Raw genomic sequence first — 25584 nt, 5'->3', positions numbered from 1 at the left:
AAAATAATGTAGGTTTCTAGAACCTATTATTTGTTTATTATATATTTTTTATTTTCTAAAAAATCATTTTTTGGGAATTAAGTTACTCTAAATTTGAATTTTGGTTAACATAATGACTTAGATTTAGGAACCTTAACATAATTGGTTTGATTTTTTTTTATTTCAGTTTTGTTATTATGATTAACCTAATCGCTTAGATTTAGAAACCTTAACAATTGGTTTAGTTTTATTATTTTTAGAAAAACATTTTTGGAATTTTAGTATTTTTTATTTTAAAATTTTTGGGTTTTTTCTGGACTTAACAAAAATGGGTGTTCACAACCATGTTCTCAGCTTTCAAATCATTTGTTGTTTTCTTTGTTGAGGTCCTAACATAATACTTTCATTGAATGAAAATCAATAGAAATCTCATACTGAATAGAAACCTCATACTAGTATATTTTAAACATGGTCTTTTGAAGTGTGTAGGAGACTTTTTTTATACATAGAAAAACAAAACAAAACAAACTTAAAAGATCATTATCTAAAATCTTAGTGGCATCAATAGGAGTAAGTTCTTAGTAATAAAGACAACAGACTTATTGTGTGTCAATCTTCACCATATAATAAGCTAAAGTGTTACCTTCCGTTGGAATAAATTTAACTAGATCACCCAACTTCGAGTAAGGAATCCACGAACCCACATTTTGATTGTTAGACGCTTAGTAATGATTTGCACTATCTCTAACCAATCACATTTGAGGGCAATAGTACAGAACTATTATCCTAAGTCTTTAGAAGATGTTGTTCCATAGCCATAAACTCTACTAGAATACCAGTTCCAGTTCCAAAACTTAAAGAGATCCGAGTTAACAGAAGTGAACCACACAACCATATGAGACAATAATCGAAGTGAAGTTTAGTGCGATTCACTACATAAGTTTGAAGAAAATATGTTTCTTAGTTATAGTTAGATAAACATCCATCTAAACACTTTGAGATGCTACGACACTTTGTGCTCTACGAAATCAAGTAAATATGTTGTTGACGACAACAAATTCTAAAAGCCCACAAAAAAATTAGTATTTGAACAAACTTATTATCCCTATCAAGAATGAAGTGTACACTTGTTAAGTTGGATTTCATTAAAATCACACAAGAGAAGCCACAAAAATTGGAAGATGAGCTAGGTTCTCCCACAACATCTCTCACACACTCTAGAAAGGACTAGCATACATTGTTGTACTCATTCTTGCACATACTAAAACCCGATCGAAATGGCTTGAGAATGCCTATCCACCACCATGCATATGAAATAACTCCCAAATGTTGATAAAATTGAAAAGCCACATGCTTGACAAAAGCACAATGATACCACACTCTTGGAACCCTAATTCATTCTAGAAAAAAACGTTCAATGTGTTTCAAGAAGGATGATAACTAAATGATTATGTTTTCTAACTAAATCCTTGACAAATAATAAATTAAGGGATGTGATTCACTTAGTCTAATAATAAATTTAAAAAACTTATTTCACATCTTAGCAATCAATTTTAGAGAAATTTAATGATTTATATAATAGAATAAATCCACATCATTATATTCTCTTAGAATTGATGGTAAGAAGTACCATTGGCAATTAGGGCGGCCCTGCCCGCCCTGCCCATGTCCACACAATGTCCACCAAAATTAGGGCGGGCATGGGCATGCCCGTTTTTAAATAGGGCATGAAATATCATGCCCTGCCCACCTTAAACATGGCCAGGGCGAGCTGCCGCCCTAAATTAAAAGAAAAACGCTAAAAATGACATAGTACTTGAGATTACATGGATATATAGTGTGATAGTAGGATTAAAAACACAAAACATAACATCTTGTTTTGCATAAACCGAACATACATTTAATTGGTAAGATATTATATTTTTGAAAATTGCTACATGCACTCAAGTGATGAGAACATGAATTACTCTTGTTATACTTGACCCATCAAATTTCTTACTTTAGTCTTCATTGATGCCCGTGGGCCGTCCTGCCCACTCATTTGAAATGCCCATGAGCGAAAATGGCATGTTGGGCAGATATTTTAGGACGGATGGACACAATTTTCATGTCCTGCCCGCCCAAAACGTGCGGGCGGGCGGGCCCCATGGGCTTCGCCCAAATTGCCAATGATAGTAAGAAGTGAAGTAAGATTTTTAAATTTAGTCTTTCATCTCTCTTATTTTAATAACTTCACAATTGTTCCAAACTAAAATACTAAAGTCTTCAAACTCAATCATAGCTGTTAAATGTATTTTAGTTATTAGTAAAGGGTAGTCTTGTCTTTTTGTATTTTCCTAACTTCCTATATGTATTGGCCCTTTGGCCTTATCTCTATCATTAATTCCATATTGCATTTCTTCTCTCCATTCTCTCTTCTTCTTCTCCTCTCCCATCCTATGCAGCTGATCTAACATTGTATCAAGAACAAGGTTTGCCAAGGTCACAGCTTTCGCGGATCCAATTAATGCTTCTGGGTTCCATCATCTTTTCTTCTTCTTTGCAGTGGTAGATCAGCCTTCGCAGTTCGCAGATCGGAGATCTCAGTTTCAGATTCGCAGTTTTCATTGAGCAAATTTGTCAGGTTATCTGTTTCTCTTTCCCTTTGCATTTCGATTTCCCTGCTGTTGTGCTTGTTAGTTATGTCAACTGAAAGAGATGATTCTTTGCAATCCATTAGTGTGCAACTACATGGATCTTCCAATTATGCATATTGGAGTTATGTGATGAGAAATTTTTGATTGGTAAACGAATGTGGGGATATGTTTCTGGAACTTTTGTTAAACCTACAAATAGTGGTACTGAAAATTATGCAAAGGAATTAGAAACTTGGGAAGTGAACAACTCGAAAATTATTACTTGGATTAATAATTTTGTTTCGTAATCTATTGGTTTTCAACTTGCAAAATATGATTCAACATCTCAGGTTTGGGAGCACCTTAAATGATTGTATGTACAGTCCAATTTTGCACAACAATATCAGTTAAAGATTGATATTCGAGCTCTCCAACAACATAGCATGAGCAACCAAGAGTTTTATTCTGCTATGACTAATCTTTGGGACCAATTGGCACTCACTGAATCTGCAGAATTGCAAGCATTCACACCGTACACTGATCGCCAGGAACAACAGCGTTTAGTACAGTTTTTGATGGCTCTTCGGAATGATTTTGAAGGCCTACGTGGTTCCATTTTGCATCGCACTCCTCTGCCATCTGTTGACTCTGTTGTTAATGAACTTTTAGCTGAAGAAGTTCGTTTGAAGTCCCACTCTGAAAAGGGAATTGTTGACAAAGGGATTCTGCCAAGCCCCTCTGTGTTTGCTGCTCCTGTTGTGAAAGGAAAATCTCAAGGCAGAGTCAATTATGATGAATGTAGCTTCTGTAAGGAAAAGGGTCATTGGAAGGCTCAATGTCCAAAATTATTGAAGAAGGAGCAACCTTATCAACCACCTCAGTGGCGTCCGCCTCAGTCGAAATACAGGAACTTTCAGCACACATCTCAATCTTCCAATGTTGCTGCTGCTACTGCTGTTTCCTGTTTCTCCATGTGCGACCCCTGGGATGGTTCACTCTGGGTCTAACATGTCTGACCTGGTAGAACAATTTCAGAAGTTTCTTGCATCTCAGCCCAATGTTATGTCAGTCTCTCCTAATGTAGGTCTGTCTCCTCCTGCCTCATCAGGTATATCATCCTCCATATGGATCCTTGACTCTGGAGCGTCCCATCATATGTCATCTGACTTTAAATCTTTTACATCTGTACATAAGTCGTCCTGTGTATCTGTTATGACTGCTGATGGAACTCCTATGTTATTGGAAGGAGTTGGTTCTGTTTCTACACCTAAACTATCTCTCTCTGATGTTTATTATATACCTAACCTCACTTTAAGTCTTGCTTCTGTTAGTCAACTGTGTGATTCTGGTTTCTCAATCTTATTTTCTTCAACTCATTGTTATGTGCAGGATCCTCAATTGAAGAGGATGATTGAGACAGACCATAGACAGGGGGGCTTATATTTTGGATGAACTGAAACTTCCACATGTTGCAGCTCCTACTGTTGATTTATCATCTTTTCGTTTGAATTTGTCTTCTTCTAAGTTTTATTTATGGCATTCTCGTCTGGGTCATGTATCTTCTCCTCGTTTGAAATACTTAGCATCAACGGGAGTCTTAGGATCATTACAACCAAATAACATTTCTGACTGTTGTGGTTGTAAACTTGCCAAGTTTTCTGCTTTACCTTTTCCTAAAAGTGTTTCAATTTCTAAGGCACCTTTTGATTTGGTTCATTCTGATGTATGGGGTCCATCCCCAATTGCTACTAAAAGTGGATCCAAATATTATGTCTCTTTCATTGATGATTACACCCGTTATTGTTGGATTTTTCTTATGAAACATCGTTCTGAATTCTTTGGTATTTATTGTCATTTTCGTGCTTTGGTTAATACTCAATATAACTCTGTTATTAAGTGCTTCCGCTGTGATTTAGGTGGTGAATACACCTCTAACAAATTCTCTGAGTTACTTTCCTCTGACGGAACAGTTCACCAAGCCTCTTGTACTGACACCCCTGAACAAAATGGAGTTGCTGAAAGAAAGCATCGTCACATTCTTGAAACAGCCCGTTCTATGCTTCTGTCAGCATCGGCTCCTTTTGAGTTCTGGGGTGAGGCTGTCAAAACTGCGGTTCATGTCATTAACAGAATTCCTTCTTCTGTTACTTCAGGTTTGTCTCCTTTTGAAAGGTTGTATGGTCATCCTCCTGATTATTCATCATTGAGGGTTTTTGGTTGCACTTGTTTTGTTCTTCTTCCTCATGTTGAACGGAGTAAATTGACTCCTCGATCTGCCATATGTGTCTTTCTTGGTTATGGGGATGGTCAGAAAGGTTATCGTTGTTATAATCCTTCTACTCGTAAATTGTATATTTCTCGTCATGTTGTTTTTCTTGAGCATTTGCCTTTTTATTCTATTCCACCTGACTCTCAAAATATTACCAGGTCTGATCTCATTCATATTGATCCATTTGTTGCGGATATTGATGGTCCAAATGACTTTAATTTTGAGAATTTCAGGGATGAAGCTCCTCATACCCCCCCTGCCCATGACCCTCTGCAGATTGGTTATCCTCATCCTCAACCACCTCATCTTCCTCGTCGTTATCCTCAACGTATCCATAAGTCCACTCAGCTCCCTGACTTTGTTTACAACATTTATTCTACTTCTTTTGCTTCTGCTTTGACCTCTCTCCACAGGTTATCTGAGCCATCCTCCTATCAAGAGGCTGTTCTTGATCCTCTTTGGCAGCAGGCTATGAACGATGAACTTTCTGCTTTGCACAAAACAGGTACTTGGACTATGGTGTCTCTACCACCAGACAAACGTGCTATAGGTTCTCGTTGGGTCTTTAAGATCAAGATCAAGTCTGATGGTTCTATTGAGCGTTACAAAGCTCGTCTTGTTGCCAAGGGATATGCTCAACAATATGGCATGGATTATGAAGAAACTTTTGCTCCTGTTGCCAATATGACAACCATTCGCACTCTTATTGCTATTGCATCTGTTCGTCAATGGCATATCTCTCAGATGGATGTCAAAAATGAATGATTTTCTAAATGGTGATCTTCATGAAGAAATATATATGGTTCCTCCTCCTGGAGTTTCTCATAATCCGGGGGAAGTATGCAAGCTGCAAAAATCTCTCTATGGGCTCAAACAAGCTCCTCGCGCTTGGTTTGAGAAATTCTCTATTGTGATAACTTCTCTTGGCTTCTCTTCAAGTCCACATGATTCTGCTTTATTTGTCAGAAATACTCCTCATGGTTGCATTATCATCTCTTTATATGTCGATGATATGATCATTAGTGGTGATGATGTTAATGAGATTACAAAGTTGAGGACGCAACTAGCAGAACAATTTGAGATGGAGGATTTAGGTACTCTTACATATTTCTTGGGAATTGAAGTAGCCTCATCTCCTAGGGGTTATCTTCTTTCTCAATCGAAATATATTGCTAATATTCTTGACCTGGTTAGTCTCTCTGACACTAAAGCTGTTGACAGTCCTCTTGAGACTAATGCTAGATATACATCTTCTGATGGTGTTCCTCTCTCTGAACCTACTCTATATCGCACTCTTGTTGGTAGTTTGGTGTATCTGACCATTACCAGACCCGATATTGCTTATGCAGTGCACATTGTTAGCCAGTTTGTGAGTTCTCATACTACTGTTCATTGGGCAGCTGTTCTTCGGATCCTTCGTTATCTTCGAGGCACTCAGTTTCAGAGTCTTCTTTTCTCTTCAACTTCTTCCTTGACATTGTCTGCTTATTCAGATGCTTATTGGGCTGGGGATCCTACTGATCGCAAGTCTACTACAGGTTTCTGTATCTTTCTAGGAGATTCTGTCATATCTTGGAAGAGTAAGAAGCAGGATGTTATTTCTCGCTCTTCTACAGAGGCTGAGTATCGTGCTATGGCAACCACCACTGCTGAAATAGTTTGGTTGCGTTGGTTACTTGCTTCTTTGGGTGTTGATCAACCTGAACCCACTCCCATGTACTGTGACAATAAGAGTGCTATTCAAATCGCTCATAACTCTGTCTTTCATGAGCGTACTAAACACATTGAGATTGATTGTCACTTCACACGTCACCACTTCCAACATGGCACCATCACCTTACCCTTCATTTCTTCTTCGTTGCAGATTGTTGATTTGTTTACCAAACCCCATTCTACTCAACGTTTTCGTTTCTTGACTAACAAACTCTCGATGCTTTCGATTAACGCATCTTGAGTTTGAGGGGGAATGTTAAATGTATTTTAGTTATTAGTAAAGGGTAGTCTTGTCTTTTTGTATTTTCCTAACTTCCTATATGTATTGGCCCTTTGGCCTTATCTCTATCGTTAATTCCATATTGCATTTCTCCTCTCCCTTCTCTCTTTTTCTTCTCCTCTCCATTCTCTCTTCCTATGCAGCTAATCTAACAATAGCAACCAAAATCATAGAAGCCTGACACCAACATTAAGAACCTTCCATTGCTATATCACCACTCTCCTCGCAATCCACTAGCTCCTCCCTAGCATCAGTTATGATGGCTCTATGGTTCAAGTTGTTGAGACCATAGAATCAGGTGGATCCTCCTCTTGCATGTTTGTGGTAGTGTTCTGCCTTATTTCGAAAGGGCATAAAATCATGAGGAGATGCATGTTTCTGAATGAACGGGCCCTTACCTTTGTCCTTTAATTTGAAAGGGATACACCAAAGCAAAAGTTGGGAGATCTTTGATTAGAAGACAGTGTCACGCCTAAAAATTGGTTGATGCTGTGAGACTCCCCATGGTGAGTTGTGTTGAACAGATCAGTGTTCTTGAATTTTGTGGAAAGAGCATTAATGGCCGTAGGAATACATGCTGCAGAGTCATTAAGACGGAGAATGAGCATGTCCCAATGTTGTTCCTAATTATTCAAAATATGTTACCTTAGTTAAAAAAACTAAGTATTTATTACTTTTTTTTATTTTTACTTAATTGTATTGGTTTGTTACCGACTAGAGGACGTGCCTGAAGACGATAGATATTTGTCTAATTAAGACGAGTTTATATTTGTTGTACTACAACTTTGTATCATTCCATGTATTAGGATGTTTTATTGGTCAAAAAAATATTTAATAATTATAACTTTAACTTAAATAATTTATTTTCAACCAATCATAGTTAATGATACATGAAATGGTACAAAAAGTGAGACAACACATGTAATCCTACTTAACATCCCCTTCGTAAGTAAATGAATTCTGAAAAGGTTTTAGCTGAGTCATTCCCCTTTTAAGTATAGAATGCTGATACTTAATTGTTTAACTACCAGTAGTTAATGCTACACTTGCCTCTCTTTTATTCTCCACATAAATTTTGTAAGCTGCACCAACGTGATTAATTAATGGGTTTCAAAGCTCTATTCTTTCCAATCTTTGCATTTCTTTTCCTCTAGGAAGAAGGAAAAGGGTTCGCTTGGTTTATTATGTATTTAATGCGTGCAAGTAAGAATTTATAGTTCACAACTGAATGGCTAGTCTATTTTTCTCTATCGCAGCCCATTCTTATTGCATTTATTTAAAGTGGTTTAGTTTCTTGGTTGTATGGTTAACATTCTATATATTAACACAATTATGATATTTGTTTTCAATACATGATAACTTCTACCCATGAACTAATAAGAATGGAGTAATTATACATGTAGTTTCTAGTTTTCTACTATAAATAATACATCTCCAGTTATTATTCATGATCCTCTAAATGCCTGAGAGTGTAATTCAAATGATGAAAATTAGCCTAAAATCTGGCCCACTAATAATTTTGATAAATTCAAGATTTTTTCGAAATTATTGATCAATTGTATAAGTACAATGTCACTGGGGCTGTATTAAAATACTCTTCATTTATTTAATCAAAATAGATACATGAATACACAGAGAAGACATATGATGTAATATCTATGCAATTGTAAAATTTTATATATAATTATTATATTATCTATTATTCATTTTAATTTTTTGTTTGTTTGAAAAATCAATAAACATAAAAATAAATGATGAATGATACAACAGTCATATATAAAACTCATACACTAGCCGGTAGATGCATACATTTCTTTCTCAAGGGAATATTTGTTAACTTCAAGTTACCACCTTAGAAGCTATACCTTTTTTTGCTTGAAACTCTAATCGGTATCACACTACGAACAGGCACCAGACCAAATAGTAATCCTCTAACAAATGAGGAAAAATATATTAAACGTGCCTAACTTTTTAGAACTCGAAAACAAGTTTCCTATTAAAATATTTTATTGAGCCAAAATGTTATTTTCTTACCTAATTTGATTTTTTTAACTTGGTCTCTTCACTGATTTTTATTTTACTTTGGTTCAGTTGGGATATTCTATTAAATGAATTAAATAATATTTTTCAATATGTTACATTTACCCGACCAATATGTGGCTTGATGAAAGTGAGAAAAAAACAACTTTTAATTAATTTAAATAAAAAAAAGAGCATTTTTGTCTATTTTTTACTTTTCAAAAACATTCTGATAGTAACCCCTCACCAATCACCATATTCAAGGGCATTAGTTCATTTTTGGTATTGATTTTAGGTCCGAGTGAATTCACTTAATTTAAGCGTAAGTTTTTATTTACTCCACATATTAACTATCAATTCTAGGTGAATCAGTGAATAGTGAATATATCTAAATAAGTAGATTTCCTTAGAAATAATAGCTAAGATGTAAAGAGTAATTGTATCCAATCTATTTGAGTAAAGTAAATGAGTAAGGAAGGAACTAATGAGCAAAGTTGGTGCATGTAGTTAAACGGATAAACACAAATTTGGATTAGGTAGAAAGGTCCAATCCATCACCTATTCCTTCCTCAAACACAAATGCGGTGTGACATACCTGTTGGTGTCGTGGGACCCTTACTCTTTCAATCCTCTTTTCCGACTCCTTATATAATCCCTCAATTCCACTCTTTCCCTCTCATTCTCTTCTTCAAAAACACAAAACACACTTAAGTAACCCTTTTCCAATTCCAATTCCAATTCCAAATGGCAGCACTAAAAGATGCTCAAGAATCACCAATTCATGGAGACATATTAGAGGTTGTTTTCTCGCACGTGCCACTCGTTTATCTTTTACCCGCTTGTCACGTGTCAAAGTCCTGGAACCGTGCGGTGTTCTCCTCCCTCACCCACGTTAATCCCATCAAGCCATGGCTCATGATCCTCACACAGTGCCCACGTGCCCCGCACGTGATAACAATCCACGCGTACGACCCTCGCTCACACGTGTGGCTGGAGATTAAACAAAAACCGTTGATTGCAATCAAGCATGCCTCAGCCGTCCGATCATCTCACTCCTCTGTGTTCTACACTCTCTCCCCAACAGAATTCGCTTTCTCTATCGACCCACTCCACCTCAAATGGAACCACGCGCCCGCACCAAAAGTGTGGCGCACGGATCCCATCGTTGCGCGCGTGGGGAATCGTATTGTAATCGCTGGCGGTGCGTTTGATTTCGAAGACAACCCACTCGTGGTGGAGGCATACGACATAGAGAAAGGCGCGTGGGCCAAGTGTCAATCCATGCCGGAGCTACTAAAGGGATCCACAGCATCGACGTGGCTCTCCGTCGCCGTCGCCGGAGACACCATGTACCTGACGGAGAAATATTCCGGCATGACATACACTTTCAACCCCATTGCTAATCTCTGGAACGGACCGTACGATCTGCGACCCGATCAGAGTGTGATGTTCTGCGTCACCGGAACCCTAGGGAAACGGTTAGCGGTGGCGGGAATTGTGGGAGAAGGGGAGAATGTGAAGGGAATGAAGATTTGGATTTTGAAGGGAGAATTAGGTTCGGGAATTGCGATGAAAGAAGTGGGTGAGATGCCGAAAGAGATGGTTGAGAAGGTGATGGGAGGTTCGGAGTTTGGTTTGGGTTCGGTGGTAGTTAATTGGGTTGGGGAGTTTATTTACGTAGCGAACCCGGTTCAGGTGGAAGAGGTGGTGGTTTGTGAAGTTGTGAATGGAGGCACGTGCGAGTGGTTGAGTGTGAAGAACGCATGTACGAACGATGGGACACGAATGAAGAGGGTGGTGTTAAGTGGTGTTGATGTGTGCTTTGAGAATCTGCAGAGGGAAGTGGGAATTTGTATGAAAGTAATGTGAAACAAAGGTTTTCAATTTGGACAGCTACAAACTTTATTAAATGTTTTGGGAGTTCTGAAAACTATATTGTAAGAATATGTCTACATTTATGTCGCAAATTTCTGTGAAACTTTGTTCTCAAACGTTGTATAGGAACGAACTTGTGTCTAGTGTAGCACAGAATTTTGCGGCTGTCAAATTTATTCTTGCTAGTACCATTCTAAACCCTATGTGCGCTCAATTTAATCTCCAATAGTTCAAATCCTAAAACTCGTTTGCAAAACCTATAACCCCAAATTTCATTTTGATATGAAGTTGGTGATGGATGTTTAATTAATTCATGTGGCTTTTCTGCACCACAATTCAGCTTTCCTCATGCATCTTTTACAAATTTGAGCTGCTTTATGAAACAATGCAATCGAAGACATGAGGGCTGAGGTGATGACACACTTTCCGGTAAAAAGTGAATGAAAAACCTGCTCTAAATATTCATAAGGCGGACTTACTAATCACTATATAAATATTTTTTATAAAATTAAAAAAATAATCTTAGATCATTAAGACATTCTTTAAATTAATATAGACTGTATTAAAAAATAAAAAGAAATAACAATACAGAAGTTCCAACAACTTATTTTTACATATCATTTAAGTTTAATGAGAAATCAAAACCTAATACTTAATAATTAATATTATAAGTTCATACCAATCAAAAGATACATATCACACGTTCATAAAAATCGAAATTTTCAGGTTTCCCTTGTAAGATATTCACTATGTTTTTCAATTCGTAGAAAATTTGATAACAAATTAATTATCAATGAATTAAAATAGATAAACTTAGATGGAACATTTTTTTGTGCTGCAACTTCACGTACTTGGAGTTTGAGTTATTGTATTTGTAACACCTTTGAACATTCCATCTTGTAGGTTAAAAAAGTTTGCAGCGAAACGATCATTTTTCAAGCTAATGGATAATTTTTTATACCCTACACGCCTAATAATTATGGGAGTGTGTGCCTTAGGGATGAACATGATTCGACCCAATCCGTTCACCCGTTTTGATCTAATCATGGTTGGACTCAAATATAGTCGGGTTTCATTGGGTTTAAAACTAAGTTTGGGTTCAAAAATTAGATACGAATAATATTTAGGTTGGGTAGAGGACAAATATGATCAGTATCGACCGTCTTTAGGGATGACAATGGGCGTGGGTAGTGCTTTGCCATTCCAAGTCCACAATATTTATAGGTATTCGTGCAGGTAATGAGTATTTGCGGGTATCAAACAGATTTTTATTTTTAATTATATATTTATAGAGAATAGTGTATCTTCTCATATCAGGAGATAACTTATCTCTTATAGCCAGTAAAAATATAACATGTGTGCTATTTTGTTTATTTTAAAAAATATTTTTATAGAAAATGACGAAATATGACACATGTCATGATTTCACTGGCAGGATGAGATAATTTATCTTCTTATACCAGGAGATACTTCATTCCCATATTTCCCATATTTATATATTTTGTAATAACCAATATGTAAAAATAATTATTACATGAATAATATAATATTTATATGATAAATTTATGATCATGGCTAAATAAGGAAAATTTATTATGAAATAATAATAAAAAACTATAATAATATATAAAAATTTAATTAAAAATTATAAATTATAAATTTGCGGGTACCCATGGCGCAGATATCATAAAACTTGTTCCCACCTATAAGCTATTATTGCGGATATCCATTGTAGATATATACACGAGTATGCATGGGTTGGATTTTTTGCCATCCTTAACCGTCTTATGGTGATTCAGTTATCATGTTTGTATGTATCTCTATTTATTTGTGTATAGAGTAATGACATCTCTTTAGTCGAAAGTATAATTGATTCTCTATTTTTTCATAATATATATGATTAAGAATATAAATACATATGTTAAATTACATATCCATGATAATAAGTAAAATATCGGGAAAACTTTTTCCAAAAGAGATATATATATATATTATATTTAATTCACTCTAAGGTTGGGTTTAAGTTCAAAGATTGTCTTAGTCGATATTTGGAATCAAGTTAGCTTCAGACCTAAGACTGAGTTTAGTTAAAAAAAACAACTCTATAAATATTTAGGGTTAGGTAAGGAATAAGTTTTACCGGGTCTAACCCAACTGTTAGTAATAGGCTAAACTTTATTTAATAGGCAAATGTTAATCATAAACATTTAGTAAAAGAAACTTACCTGAAATTTAAGATTGAAATGTTATGTTTTTAATATATTAAATATATTATTCATGAATATATAATGTATTTTTTTATTTGTATTTTGAATTTCATCACTTAAATAATATCCAATTATTTATATTATAATATGAGAGTCACTTTATTTATACTAGTGTGTCGACTGGCACTTCGTGCCGATCGACCCACATTCGTATCTAATATATAATGTAACAACTTCATGTTATATTATTTAAGAAAAACAATTTAAATATAAAAATGCAATATAAGATTATATTAGTTGTTAATTATTTGTTTTGACTTTATTAATAGTATAGAAGTATAGATATAAATATATGTCTGGAGTACGTATATCATTCTATTTATTCGTTCATTTTAATTAGTCAAAAAATATAAAATTAAGATATATTAAATTCACGTTTTATTCTTCAATTAAGACTTGGAGTAATACAAAGTTTAATATATATATATGAGATCTGTTTACACCTAAATTTCGTTTACACTAATTACACTCAATCTCAACCATTCATTTTCTAAAATCTAACGAACCAAATGGGTAAATGCAATAAATGATGAGAGAGAAAAATAAAAATCTTAAATAACTTAGTGCACTAACCCATGTAGTCCGTTGGATCTGAGAAAATAAATGACTGAGATTAAATGTAATTAGTATAAACAAAACTTAGGTGTAAACGGATCCCTACTCATTCATATATATATATATATATATATTACGTATAGTTTGGGGCTATTTAATTGACATGGTCAAATAAAAACTCTTTCTACATCCCATATATTGGATAACTTTCCAAATATGAAAATTAAATTAGAAAACAGATTAAAAAACTGTATAAAAAAAAACTCTCGGGTTAATCAATTCACAAGCACTACAATTAGTAAAAAAGATGTGTTCATTTCAAATTTCTAATTATAGATGTTAGGACCTAAAATCCAGGAACAAAATATCTTGATAATTCAAAGTTTTAACCATATTTATACCTGATAAATCATTTTCAAATCAATAAACCACTCGTCCACTCATGAGTCTTGACTCATTCAATGTGAATTTTCTATTTACATTTACCACTTTAACCATCATGGATTATTTGTCTCAAAAACCTATGTTCTTATCTAATATAATTAAACCAAAAATTAAAAATATTAGTTAAGTTTTATAACATTTTTTGTTGTTGTAATTAAATGACATATTTTGACCTTTTTGATAGAAATGATAGAGGGGATGCATTCTTTGACTACCTATCTAATCTGTCACACACTAATGTCTGAACCCTGAAACACGCATTGTTATCTCTTCTTCTTCTTCTAGTTATATTTGTTATGCATGTTCATGATTTCAATCATGGACTCGAACTTATTTAAGAAATTTATGTTCTCGGAACACTTCATGGCTCATAGAAGAAAAGTGCTTTCTGGGTTCAGCTTTGGTGTTGCTGCTTCCCTTCTTTTTCTTACTCTTCTCTTCCTAAATAGTTATCTCAAGGTTCCTAATGTTCATTTCTTTCTCCATGGATCCACCACTTCCCGTTCTAATTCATCGTTTTCTTCTTGGCCATTTTCCTTTTCTTCTTACCCTTTTTCCTCTTCTTCTGTTACCAATGCTTCTTCTGTGAATGGGGTTGAAGAAAAAGGAAGTGATGTGGGGAAAATAAGTGAAGTGAATGTGTCAAAAAAGGGTTTTGAGAATACCCATTTGGGGAATTTTAGTGTGACTCACGGTAATGCAAGCTTGCATGGTGAACAACAACGTTTCCCAACACAAAATTTATCAGATTCTACTAATGGGGTTGTCAAAAATGTAACCTTGACGGCTGCAAATACAAGTATTTCAGATGAAGTGGTGACACAGAAAAGTATGGAAGGAGTGTTGCATGAAGGAGATTTGGTTAAGAAGAATAGTGTAACTGTCATTGGTCATGACGATGATTCAAAAAAGGAGAAAATGCATGTTGGGTTAAATGGGAAGTGTGATATCTTTGATGGTAATTGGGTAAGAGATGAATCAAAGCCATACTACCCCTTAGGTTCTTGTCCCTACATTGGTAGGGGTTTTGATTGTCACCTTAATGGGAGGCCTGATAGTGAGTATGTCAAATGGAAATGGCAGCCAAATGGGCGTGACATTCCAAGGTATGTTAACTATTTTTCACTAAAACTGTAATAATATTTATATACGGTTAGCATAAAGATTTATACATACACACTCAGTACACATAGATGCATTTTTGTTGTCTATATTCTAATTAGAATAAGAAAGGTTTAATATGATTATATTTTATGACAATAAATTGATTGAAGAATGAAAGCTTGCATGTGGCATGTGGGCAATACTCTGCTGAATATAAAATTGTAACTTGGTCCTACTGAATGATTAGAAAATGGAAAGGAATGAGGTACTATGGAGAAGAAAGAGATGGAAAAAAGAGAGAGATGCATTTCTGTTGTTTGGAATATTAATAAGGTAAAGGAGAGGTAAATGGTCATAGACTCATAGTCATATGTTTATACTGAGTAAAATGGTATTTTGGTAAATGGTCATAGACTCATAGTCATGTTATATATGACTAAAATGGTATTTTGGTCTCTAGAAATGTACCTCACTTCACTTGCAATTCAGTTCCTGCTTAAAATGTATGATTCAGTTCTTAAATTATGCAAGCTCATTTCATGTTAGCAAAATGACAATGTGAAATGGTTCTGAAAAATTTAAGGACTGATTGGCACATTCAATTAAATAATTGCCTGAATTGCCAGTTAGTGGGATATCTGAGTTCTAGTTTACTCGTGTAGTTTTTAATATAACCTTCATAAAAAAAAAAGTTAAGTACCTAAATTGTTCCCTCACCAACTTACCATCCTTTACCTTCCATACCTTGACTGGGATCACCTGTCTCGAGCGGTGTCCCGTTCCATATCCCAAGTCAATCAAAATATGATTTTTTGTTTTTAGAATTTTTCTTTTATTCATGTGACAAAATGTGATAGGCTTGGGACAGGGAATGAGACACGGTTGGGGACAAGTGATCCTTGTCCCCATGCCTCAAAAAACCCCTCATTCAAACAAACTCTGTTATGAATATTAATAATGTTTAATAGGCTTTGGATTATATGAATTAATAGATGGGAATATGGGATCCACTGGTTTGCCTGTATAGAAATACTCTGTAACCAGAGTCTGTGAAACTCAAAGGTGGAGGAGGGTCAAATCTCTTTTTGCATTGAGCATAGTTCATTGTTTTAGTCTCACTTTTGATTTACAGTCACTTTACTTGTAATCATTCCTAGGGGAGTTATTTCAAACTAAAGAAGATAAAAATGCCTTCTATATTCATTAACTATTGATATCATCTCAGTTTGAATGCAACTGATTTTCTGGAGAGGCTGCGAGGACAGAAGCTGGTTTTTGTGGGGGATTCACTGAACCGGAACATGTGGGTATCCTTGTTGTGTATCCTACGTCAAAGCATCAGGGACAAAAAAAGTATTTTTGATATTTCTGGGAAAATTGAATTTAAGAAGAAAGGTTTCTATGCTTTTAGATTTGAGGCAAGTTTTTTGGTACCCTATAAGATTTTGCATACTATAAACCTTGAAATGATATCTCATTGAAAAATAACTTTGCCGTTTTTATAGGATTATAACTGTTCAGTAGATTTTGTTAGTTCACCATTCATTGTTCAAGAGTCAACTTTCAAAGGCATAAATGGGTCATTTGAGACATTAAGATTGGATTTGATGGACCAGACAACTTCCATGTATCACGATGCCGATATCATAGTCTTCAATACAGGCCACTGGTGGGCACACAAGAAAACATCAAAGGGGTGAGTTCAGACCACTTTCTATGTAATCATTTGCCTTCAAATTGTCTAATTCTATGCTTAAAAACTTGTCCTGAAATTGATAAATTAGAATGGTGCTGGATGAAGATGAATAACAGAATTTTAGCATGATATTTAATTCAAGTTCCTGCATACCATATTATCATATGCAATTTTGTAATGTGAGGTTGCCTTTCCATTCGAGATATTAATCTTTGTTGTCTTCTTCATTCCTCCCTAATGTGAAGTTTATTTTCTGCTGCATTTTTTTTGCATGCCTCATTGGGAAGTAAGGTTTTAAACTTTGCTATCATGTGGTATTGCTACAGAAAAAACTATTATCAAGAAGGTAACCATCTATACCCAAAACTCAAGGTTTTAAATGCATATACCAAGGCTTTGACCACTTGGGCTAAGTGGATTGACGACAACATTGATGCCAATCGAACTCAGGTTATCTTTCGAGGATACTCAGTTACCCATTTCAGGTATTGTTCCTTTAATACCTTCCAAGTTTGATTGCAATCTGCACTTGCTACTTTCACTTCCTTTTCTTGTAGGCTAATACTAGTTGAAGTAACTATGACTGAAAATTTATTTATTATGTGAAACTAGACATGCAAACTTGCCAAGGTTCTATCTCTCTGATATTTACTATTACTGTGTTCATTTTCCCTTCTAGAAACCTGTTTATATGTACTAGCGTGTTGACCAACACTATCGTGTCCGTCAACCTGCATTCTTATCGTTTAAAATTGAGTGCATGCTATAAAGTTTTACAAAAGTGTGAAGTTTCTAATTTGAAACCATTTTCACTACAAAACCAAAGAAACAAAAGCAATAATGATATTGACCTATTACACGTCATAGAAGGTGAATTACTGTATGTTATTGATAATGATAATGGCTTATTGTACCTTACTTTTCATCAAAAACTGAAAAGATGAAGTATTAGAAAAATTCTAACAGTAAACAAAAATATGAGACACACTAAATGTGTGATTTAAATGTGTACTTTGTTTTAAAGATGACAAAATTGTAATATAGAAATTACGCCTGTTCAATTATCTATTTGCCACTTAGTCATGTTTTGACTTAATTTTGAAGTCTGAACAATAATGTATGAGAAAGATTTAGATATTGCAAAAGTCAGGGGGTATAAACAGAAACTTCTTATTTGTTCAATTTAAATAAACTCAATAGTTGATAATCTAGTTATTATGATCCTCTTCATCGCTACATTACCAGGATTTTTTTAGAAAAAACCATATCATCTAGTCGATGAAAATGTCAGTAGTAGGGTGTGGGCTTGCATTCAATATTTGATGTTGCACTCAACTTAATCAATAGCTAATCTTAGAATATTATGAACTCTTGAAATAATATTGGGGACATGTTAACCTCTTACCATTTGAGTTATCTATTTTATTTGAACTAGCAACTTATCAATCAAATAAACCACTTAACAATTTTTTTCCATTTACCTTGACCACTATCATGAATGGTCTCATAATGGTCAATTAAGTTATCCTAGATGGATGATTTCAATTGTATACATTGCAATGCACTGATTTATATTCATCCTAGATGGATTATATTCTTATACTGTATTACATGGTTTCAGGGGTGGCCAATGGAATTCAGGAGGACAATGCAACAAAGAAACCGAGCCAATATTTAATAGAACTCAGCTAAGGAAATATTCATCCAAAATGAGGGCTTTAGATAATGTCATCTCAAAGATGAAAACTCCAGTGATATATATGAACATAAGTAGGCTTACTGATTACAGAAAAGATGGGCATCCTTCTATATACAGAATGGACTATAAGACAGCAGAAGAACGGGTCGCCGCCGAGTTACACCAAGATTGCAGTCATTGGTGCTTGCCAGGAGTACCAGATACTTGGAATGAACTATTATATGCTTCTCTCTTAAAATATGGAAAAGGCAGTTGGAAAACCTGAACAACACTCCTCAAAATCATCTCATAACTGATTTCTGAGTCTTTCTTTATACATATGTTTAGTTTCAACACATGTATATTCCTTAGTTTCCCTTTAGGGAGTATATCACATAGTGAGTCTTGATTTATATTTTGTGCAGAAAATGATTAATTAGAATGATATGTTTATATGTATTTTCTGTATTCATCTACTTGCTAGCACGGTTGTCATAATTTCAATACTATGAAAGGTTTAGAATTTATACATTGAAAACATGGTTTGATTCTTTTCCATGAATTAGTCACAGAAAATGAAGGATCCACTTGTGAAAGAGTGATCTATTGTTTGATGTCTGGAGGAGGGAAAGTGAAAGAGAAAACTAAGATTTAAAATGAAAGGCCGCCACTATTGCCTTAGTTTAAAAAACATGTCTTCTCTGCTTATACTATGGCATGGAAAACATTGTTCCGAATAAAGGGAGTATCAGTGGGAGTGTGAGGCTCTCACTTAACATGGTTTGGAGAAGGTAGATTAACGCAGTGTTTACAGGATTTGAACCTATGATTTTTAGATCACAAGGTAAATAATCTTACAGTTATGCCAATGTTCACGCTCGATGATCATCATTGAGTCAATAAACAAGCCAAAATAATAGGAATATACATCTCCTACTTCAATCAGGACCCTCTAGTCCTCTTCACTATATGAAAAGCCTGTTAAAATTAAAAGCATGCTTCTTATTTGTCCCCATTGAACTACTAAATTTTCCTTGGTTAACTTCAAAATTGAAATATTGCAGTTCAAGTAAGACACTGCAAGAAACGTGACCTTTGCTGAGATAGTTTTGATTATTAACTTCAACCTGAGAGATTCTTAAGCACACTCTATTATATGCACTCAAATGGATAGTTTCTCTGTCACATATCAACAATTTCTTTTCATCGGTAATTGTTAGTATGTGTTGTGAGCGAGTTTCAAACTCTCAATCTACTTCACTCCACCCCTAACCATCAAATACCACCTTATAACTCCTTTTTGATTTTTAAAATTTTTCATGGGTGAAGCTCGAATCCATAACCTCATTCACTCCATTTCTTAAACTCTTTCACTTTAACCATCAGACCACCTTATCACTCCCGTCACATATATTGTTTCAGCCAAGGAATTTTTTACCTTTGGATTACTTGAGACATGCAAATTTTGTTTCTTAGGATGCTTCTTATGTGAGGAGGATAAACTACCAATGTCAGTAAATGCAATAGTAACAAGGGAGAGGAACCATGGGTTAAAATCATTATTGACTCCAACAACCTTGGAAAGAGGGCTATGAAGCTTTCCTAATCAAGTTCAATGAAATACAATGATGAAGTTTAGGAACTAGAAAATCACTATAAGTTTATTGATCATAAGGTCATAACTCATAACACAAACTAACATGCATACACTAATGGAAAAAAGAACACAAGCACAGGAAAAGAAGGAACAAGAATGATCACAATTACCTACTTACTCATCTGCAAAAACTGAAGAGAAACATATTCTAATCACCTGCAAACTGAAGTTGGTAACTTCTCAAAGGAGTGCCTTCTTTATTTATTAGATACATTCTACTGCAACAAGAACTATAATAAGAAGATACATAGATATTAGATTAGAGCCATAGATTAGAGCCATAGATTAGAGCCATAAGGACCCCTAATGAAGTCCAAGCCTTTTTATGATGACTTGCCGGCTTGCCTAGGCTATAGCCAAAGAAAGCCTTTGCTCCAATGGAGAATAATGCTTATATGCTTCTGTTAGTCAAAGAGAATGTTTTTTTGTATGCATATCCCTTGGTGATTAGAGAAGCCAATAGCTAAGCCTAAACAAACTGTTGGAAGTGGTGGAGTGTGAGGGAGGAGGACCCTTTCACACTGTTAGTCTATGCTTATTCAAGAACCATGGATGGATTTTTGCCACAAGTGTTCCATGACTCCACCAAATGATCAAGACTTGAGAGATTGGTTTTCGAGGATTTCTAGAGGGCTATGCTGAAAGGTAGTGGAGAAGTTAGTGTCTGATCATTGCTTTAAATAGTTGATCATTTAAGAAGTGGTGTCATCTATTCATTATCCAATTTCCTGTTCATTTTAGAGAAGAAAGAGTTCAAATTGCCTTCATGAAAATATAAGATAAGGTCTCAAAAGTGGAGTTAGTCATAATATTACTTTTTATTTTTATTTTTTTTATTCATATAACAATATGTGATTGGTTTGAGATAGAGAATAAGATTCTCTTGATGACATATGATCTTTGTCCCTCAAAAGTTTTCTTATTTAATTTATATTGGACTATGCCAAGGGATCAAGTCCCTATCTGTTCCAATTATCTTCTATTTATTAAGCATGTCCAATAACTAGCGCCATAATGCATGTTTTTTTGGTGGATGATGTTAACTTAATTATAGGCTCAAGAACAACAATTAAGTCATAGTCTCGTTAGATTGACAACAAGTTGAATTGTAAGTATAAGTCGAAGTAAAACAAAATATTTGAATTATAAATATAACAACATTTTGACAATATTTAGTAGAGGTAAGAATTAAGATCACAAGCTAATAAAGTTTGCTCACTAGTTAAGATGCACCAATATTTAAATGTGAGTGAATACAAATGCATTGATTTTACTTATATGATAATCTTAACTCAATTGTCTAACCTTTTTTATAAGTTTAATATTTGCACGTTATTAATGTAAAACTTTCTACCCAATACATTTCATTCATGTATTTTACTTTAATTTTAGCTATTAAAAACTTTAATATCTATGCATTTATATTTTACTTTATCCAATCTACAAAATGAAAGAAAACACCTTTCAATTTAGCTTTAACCCATACCAGGACAGTGTTAAATTTAGTTATATTATGTACATAAAAAAATTGAATCCTTACACCATAGTTTTATACTTTCACACATTTATTATCTCTGCATCATTTAAAAGTGTAAAAATCACGTTAGTTGTCCCCAAAATTGTAAGTAAAAGTTATCTGTGTGAATATACAATAATCCTGATTTGAGAGTTCAAAATCTACAAACCTTGGCCCTAGCACATAGCCAAAGTTGTTTAACTTTGCTGTATAGCCCTCCTTTCGTATTTCTAGGGGCCATTTTCAGCTTTTTTTTTAAAGAGTGGTTTCATCGTCACCAAGAGGTGAAAATCTGGGTTTTATATAGTCAGAAAAAAGTAGCATTCATTTAGTCAATAGCTTGAAATTACACTGAAGAGTCACTTCTCCTTCTCTAACTGGCTATAAGGATAACCCAAACTTCCCTTGATTAGTTTTACATAAAATGGCAGTGATCTCCTTCTCATATACGCATACAATCATAGCAGCTAGACTATCCACTCAAGCTTTTGGCTTGCCTCTTCTTTAAGCAAGCTAACAAAATAAAGGTTAGCTTAAGGTCGATAAAACTCTCACTTATGTTATGTTTGTGAGTTATGAAGAAAAAATAATGAGAGAAATTAAGTAAGTCAATTCAAGTTAAACACTTCCGGTAATATGAAATTTAGATAGGAGGATGAATGGTTAACTAAAATAATTTTAATGTAACTATCTCTTTAAAAATCTAGTTAACAATAAGAAATTGACAAAAATGTAGTCATAAAATTTACTAAAGACATTATTTTGACATATTTGTTTCTATAAAAAAACTTAAATTGAAAGACTTATGGAAATGGGGTATCGGAAATGATATTAGAGGGATCTAGAAAACCTTCAAAACTCTTCCCCCTATTTCATCCAGCTCCAACATAAGAGAAAGACTTTCCAAAATTAAAATTATCAGTTCATTTCCTTTCCAAAACAAGACTCTCAAAGATATAGTCGTAGTAAAATTAAAAGATGATAGATATAAATGGTATTTTAAATTCTAACTTCACTATTTATTCTCACTTTGGCCGTAAAAAGTATTTTTTTAGTGAAATTTATGATGGAAGTTGATGTAGGAAAATGAGTGGTAGATTTCCTTCTTATTAGTATCAGTTACCATCGTTGAATCTGCCTAAACTATATGTTACTTTTATATCTATAGAAAATATGTACCTTACTGTGGGTTCATCACTTTTTTGTCATGAGAGAGTTTCACGATGATTATAGTAATTTAAGTTTATCACTTTTCAAAAAGTGTTAGAGAGGGATAAGGTCACTACTAAGTGAATGAAATTGCTCTGAATGCTTTCACCTTTGATGAATTTCCAAATTTGCATCTTGATAAGTTTGTTCAAGTAGTGGATTGGTTTCTATGTATCAGTTGTTAAATAGGCTCTCCGTTCCGATCATCTTAATGTGTTTTTGATCTGAAAAGGAGTTGCAATTATAACTAATTGGACTGTGTGCTTAGATAACTTGAGCATGTTTTTTATGATTTACTAACTTTGGTTGAATTAACGAATGCTGAATAATCTGTGTTTCAGTCACATGTTATTAGGCTAGAATTAAGGAAGGAAACTTGAATAATCATCTTCATCAGAATGATAGTCTGATGCTAAAAGGAATTACTAACATAACTCATCAAGTAAGAATAGACCATAATGATATTATCACCACCAAAATAATCACTGGAAAAGAAACCACTCTAACATAATTTGTTAACGGAAAATCATACACTACCAAAGTGATCGGGTGTGAAAAAAATGAATAAATATTAACAAGAAGTTGACACAACAATGAAAATAACTAATCGGGGTTCTGAATTTTCGGCATTACAGTAGGAGAATAATAACCGAGACTAATAACATGTAGAATTTTAGGATGAAAAAGACTTATCAAACTCAAATTTGAATCAATCTAATCAATTTATTATATAGACAAAAATCGTTATAAACTATAAGATTATAACAATCCAAATAATAACTAACAATATAAGTATAAAATATAAATAAATTCAAATAAAATGAAACCAGCTAAATCTTAAATAAAATAATGTTATATCAATCCAAATATCATCTAATAGAAATTAAAGAAGAATTTTATAAATAAATGGATAACAATATTTAAGTAAAAATGAATTAGCTAATATTTGTGGAATTAAATAAACAATCATTCTAATTTTCATCAATTTTTATAAGTATTCATATTGACGTCATAATCGGTCATCATCGACTGATCATTGGGAATCAAACTAATTACGAGTAAATAAGATCCAGCTAATATGATTGTCGATCATATCCGCATGCCTGACTTTGTTATAGGAAACAATGACAACGACAAACATGGTCGAGACAACATTTGTAAAATCGTAACACTCTCCTACATGGCAAAGGACCGATCATACAACCTAAATAGTGCACGTTATCATTTTCCACACGATAGAGGTAAACCAATTATACAACAATGTCACTCTATGCAAAGAAAAAGTGAGACAATGCCCTATGATTAAAACACTCATTGTCAATATGGACAAAGATAGAACACAATGGCTCGTCATGATTAAAACACTCACCTTAGAGTAAATCTCACTCTACCTCTCTATAAATAGAGAAAACTCCACAATTAAGACTTACTTACTTTCTGAGTCATACTCTATCATCCATCTACAAGAACCACTTATACTAACTTAGCATTGAAGCCCTTTTTAATATACTCATTCAAGTCAGTCCCAAATGATTGGAGGTAAGCTGTTGTCCGGATACAGCAGATGTATTCATATTTGTCACCAGCCACTTCTATACTAAAATATAATAAGTATGTGTTGGAGTAGCCACATGGCTTATTTAGAGTAAGGAAAGAAATGAATCAGAATGTAAAGAACAAAACTATTACATGAGGAAGAAAATTCCCATAGCATAAATCCGTGCGATCATTTGTACATGCCCTTTCAATAGTTAAATTTGCACCTAACATATGGGATCACCTGTCCCACGTTTGTCTAGTCCATTTAAAATTGTCATATATTTAAGAATAAAAAAATAAAAAATAGTATTTTATGCTGGTAAAATATGATTGGTTTGGAACATAAGAACTTTTAGAAACATTGAGGATCTATTTCCCTAACACTCTCCCCCTCTTCCACTTTCAGACCAGGACCCATTCGTTGCGCTCTTTAGCAGCATTGCCCCTGTCTTTGATAACGTGCGCCCCCATTCCCCTTCTTTGATCACTTATTACGCCGTTTATTTTTGCTTTGTTCGCAGCTGAATGATTTCCTCAGCTTGGCTCAGCATCCAATTTGGAAGCGCATGGAAGATTCTTGGTCTGCGTATGCATTACATTGTATTTCCTTTTTTATATTTCTTTTTTTTGTGTGTGTCATATTTGGAATAGAGCAAAAATGGGAGACCGTGTGTTAGACTTGTGCTGCGGAAGTGGAGATTTGACATTTCTCTTGTCTGAAAAAGTTGGCTCTCGTGGGAAGGTGTTTTTTTTATGTATTCCAAAGTGTTTTTGGGTCTTGCCTGAGAAATTACGAATAAAAAGTTTTGTATTTAATATAGGATCTACTTGTAACTACTTATAGTATAAAAGTTTATTAGGCTATCAATCAATCATGCATAATCATGCATTGTCTTATCATTATGAATTTTAACTTTTATAATCAATAGCAGAGTATGCGCCTACCAAGAAACTAAATGACTAGGTGTAAGGACAAAGGAATTACATGCTTCCAGTTTTAAGTTTTGGTTCACTAATAAGATGAGATCAAGTAATGGTGTAAGATCTCATTGGATCCCTAGAGGTTAAAGATTCAATTATTGGAAGCGATACTTGTTGGGAGAGGCAGTCACGTACCCTAAAAGTGATTAGTTCTTTACCTATAGGTAAGAGCATACCATTTGTTATAC

General features: G+C 34.2%; 3 protein-coding genes across 3 annotated transcripts; all 3 read left to right on the top strand.

Moving 5' to 3' along the window:
• On the top strand, nt 5641-6869 carry LOC109331071 (uncharacterized mitochondrial protein AtMg00810-like). Its single transcript, XM_019565347.1, has one exon. The coding sequence runs from the start codon at nt 5663-5665 to the stop codon at nt 6815-6817; it is 1155 nt and encodes a 384-aa protein (XP_019420892.1). The 5' UTR covers nt 5641-5662; the 3' UTR covers nt 6818-6869.
• Nucleotides 9393-10871, top strand: LOC109330500 (F-box/kelch-repeat protein At1g23390-like). The gene has a single exon (XM_019564695.1). The coding sequence runs from the start codon at nt 9620-9622 to the stop codon at nt 10742-10744; it is 1125 nt and encodes a 374-aa protein (XP_019420240.1). The 5' UTR covers nt 9393-9619; the 3' UTR covers nt 10745-10871.
• On the top strand, nt 14257-18995 carry LOC109330700 (protein trichome birefringence-like 2). Its single transcript, XM_019564970.1, has 5 exons — nt 14257-15122; nt 16346-16538; nt 16626-16816; nt 17143-17301; nt 18438-18995. Exons 1-5 carry the CDS (start codon nt 14317-14319, stop codon nt 18778-18780), a joined length of 1692 nt encoding a protein of 563 aa, XP_019420515.1. The 5' UTR covers nt 14257-14316; the 3' UTR covers nt 18781-18995.

Source organism: Lupinus angustifolius, chromosome LG17, assembly GCF_001865875.1.
Source record: "Lupinus angustifolius cultivar Tanjil chromosome LG17, LupAngTanjil_v1.0, whole genome shotgun sequence".
NCBI classification, from domain to species: Eukaryota; Viridiplantae; Streptophyta; class Magnoliopsida; order Fabales; family Fabaceae; genus Lupinus; species Lupinus angustifolius.
Note: the sequence above shows the minus strand (reverse complement) of the source record. Positions and strands in the feature narration are given on the sequence as shown.

Bases quoted from the DNA above. Each gene is read 5' to 3' on its own strand.
- LOC109331071 (XM_019565347.1), top strand. From the start codon at position 5,663: ATGGTTCCTCCTCCTGGAGTTTCTCATAATCCGGGGGAAGTATGCAAG.
- LOC109330700 (XM_019564970.1), top strand. From the start codon at position 14,317: ATGTTCATGATTTCAATCATGGACTCGAACTTATTTAAGAAATTTATG. The intron at 16,817-17,142 runs GTGAGTTCAGAC...GTATTGCTACAG, and splicing joins CACAAGAAAACATCAAAGGG to AAAAAACTATTATCAAGAAG. The intron at 17,302-18,437 runs GTATTGTTCCTT...ACATGGTTTCAG, and splicing joins TACTCAGTTACCCATTTCAG to GGGTGGCCAATGGAATTCAG.
- LOC109330500 (XM_019564695.1), top strand. From the start codon at position 9,620: ATGGCAGCACTAAAAGATGCTCAAGAATCACCAATTCATGGAGACATA.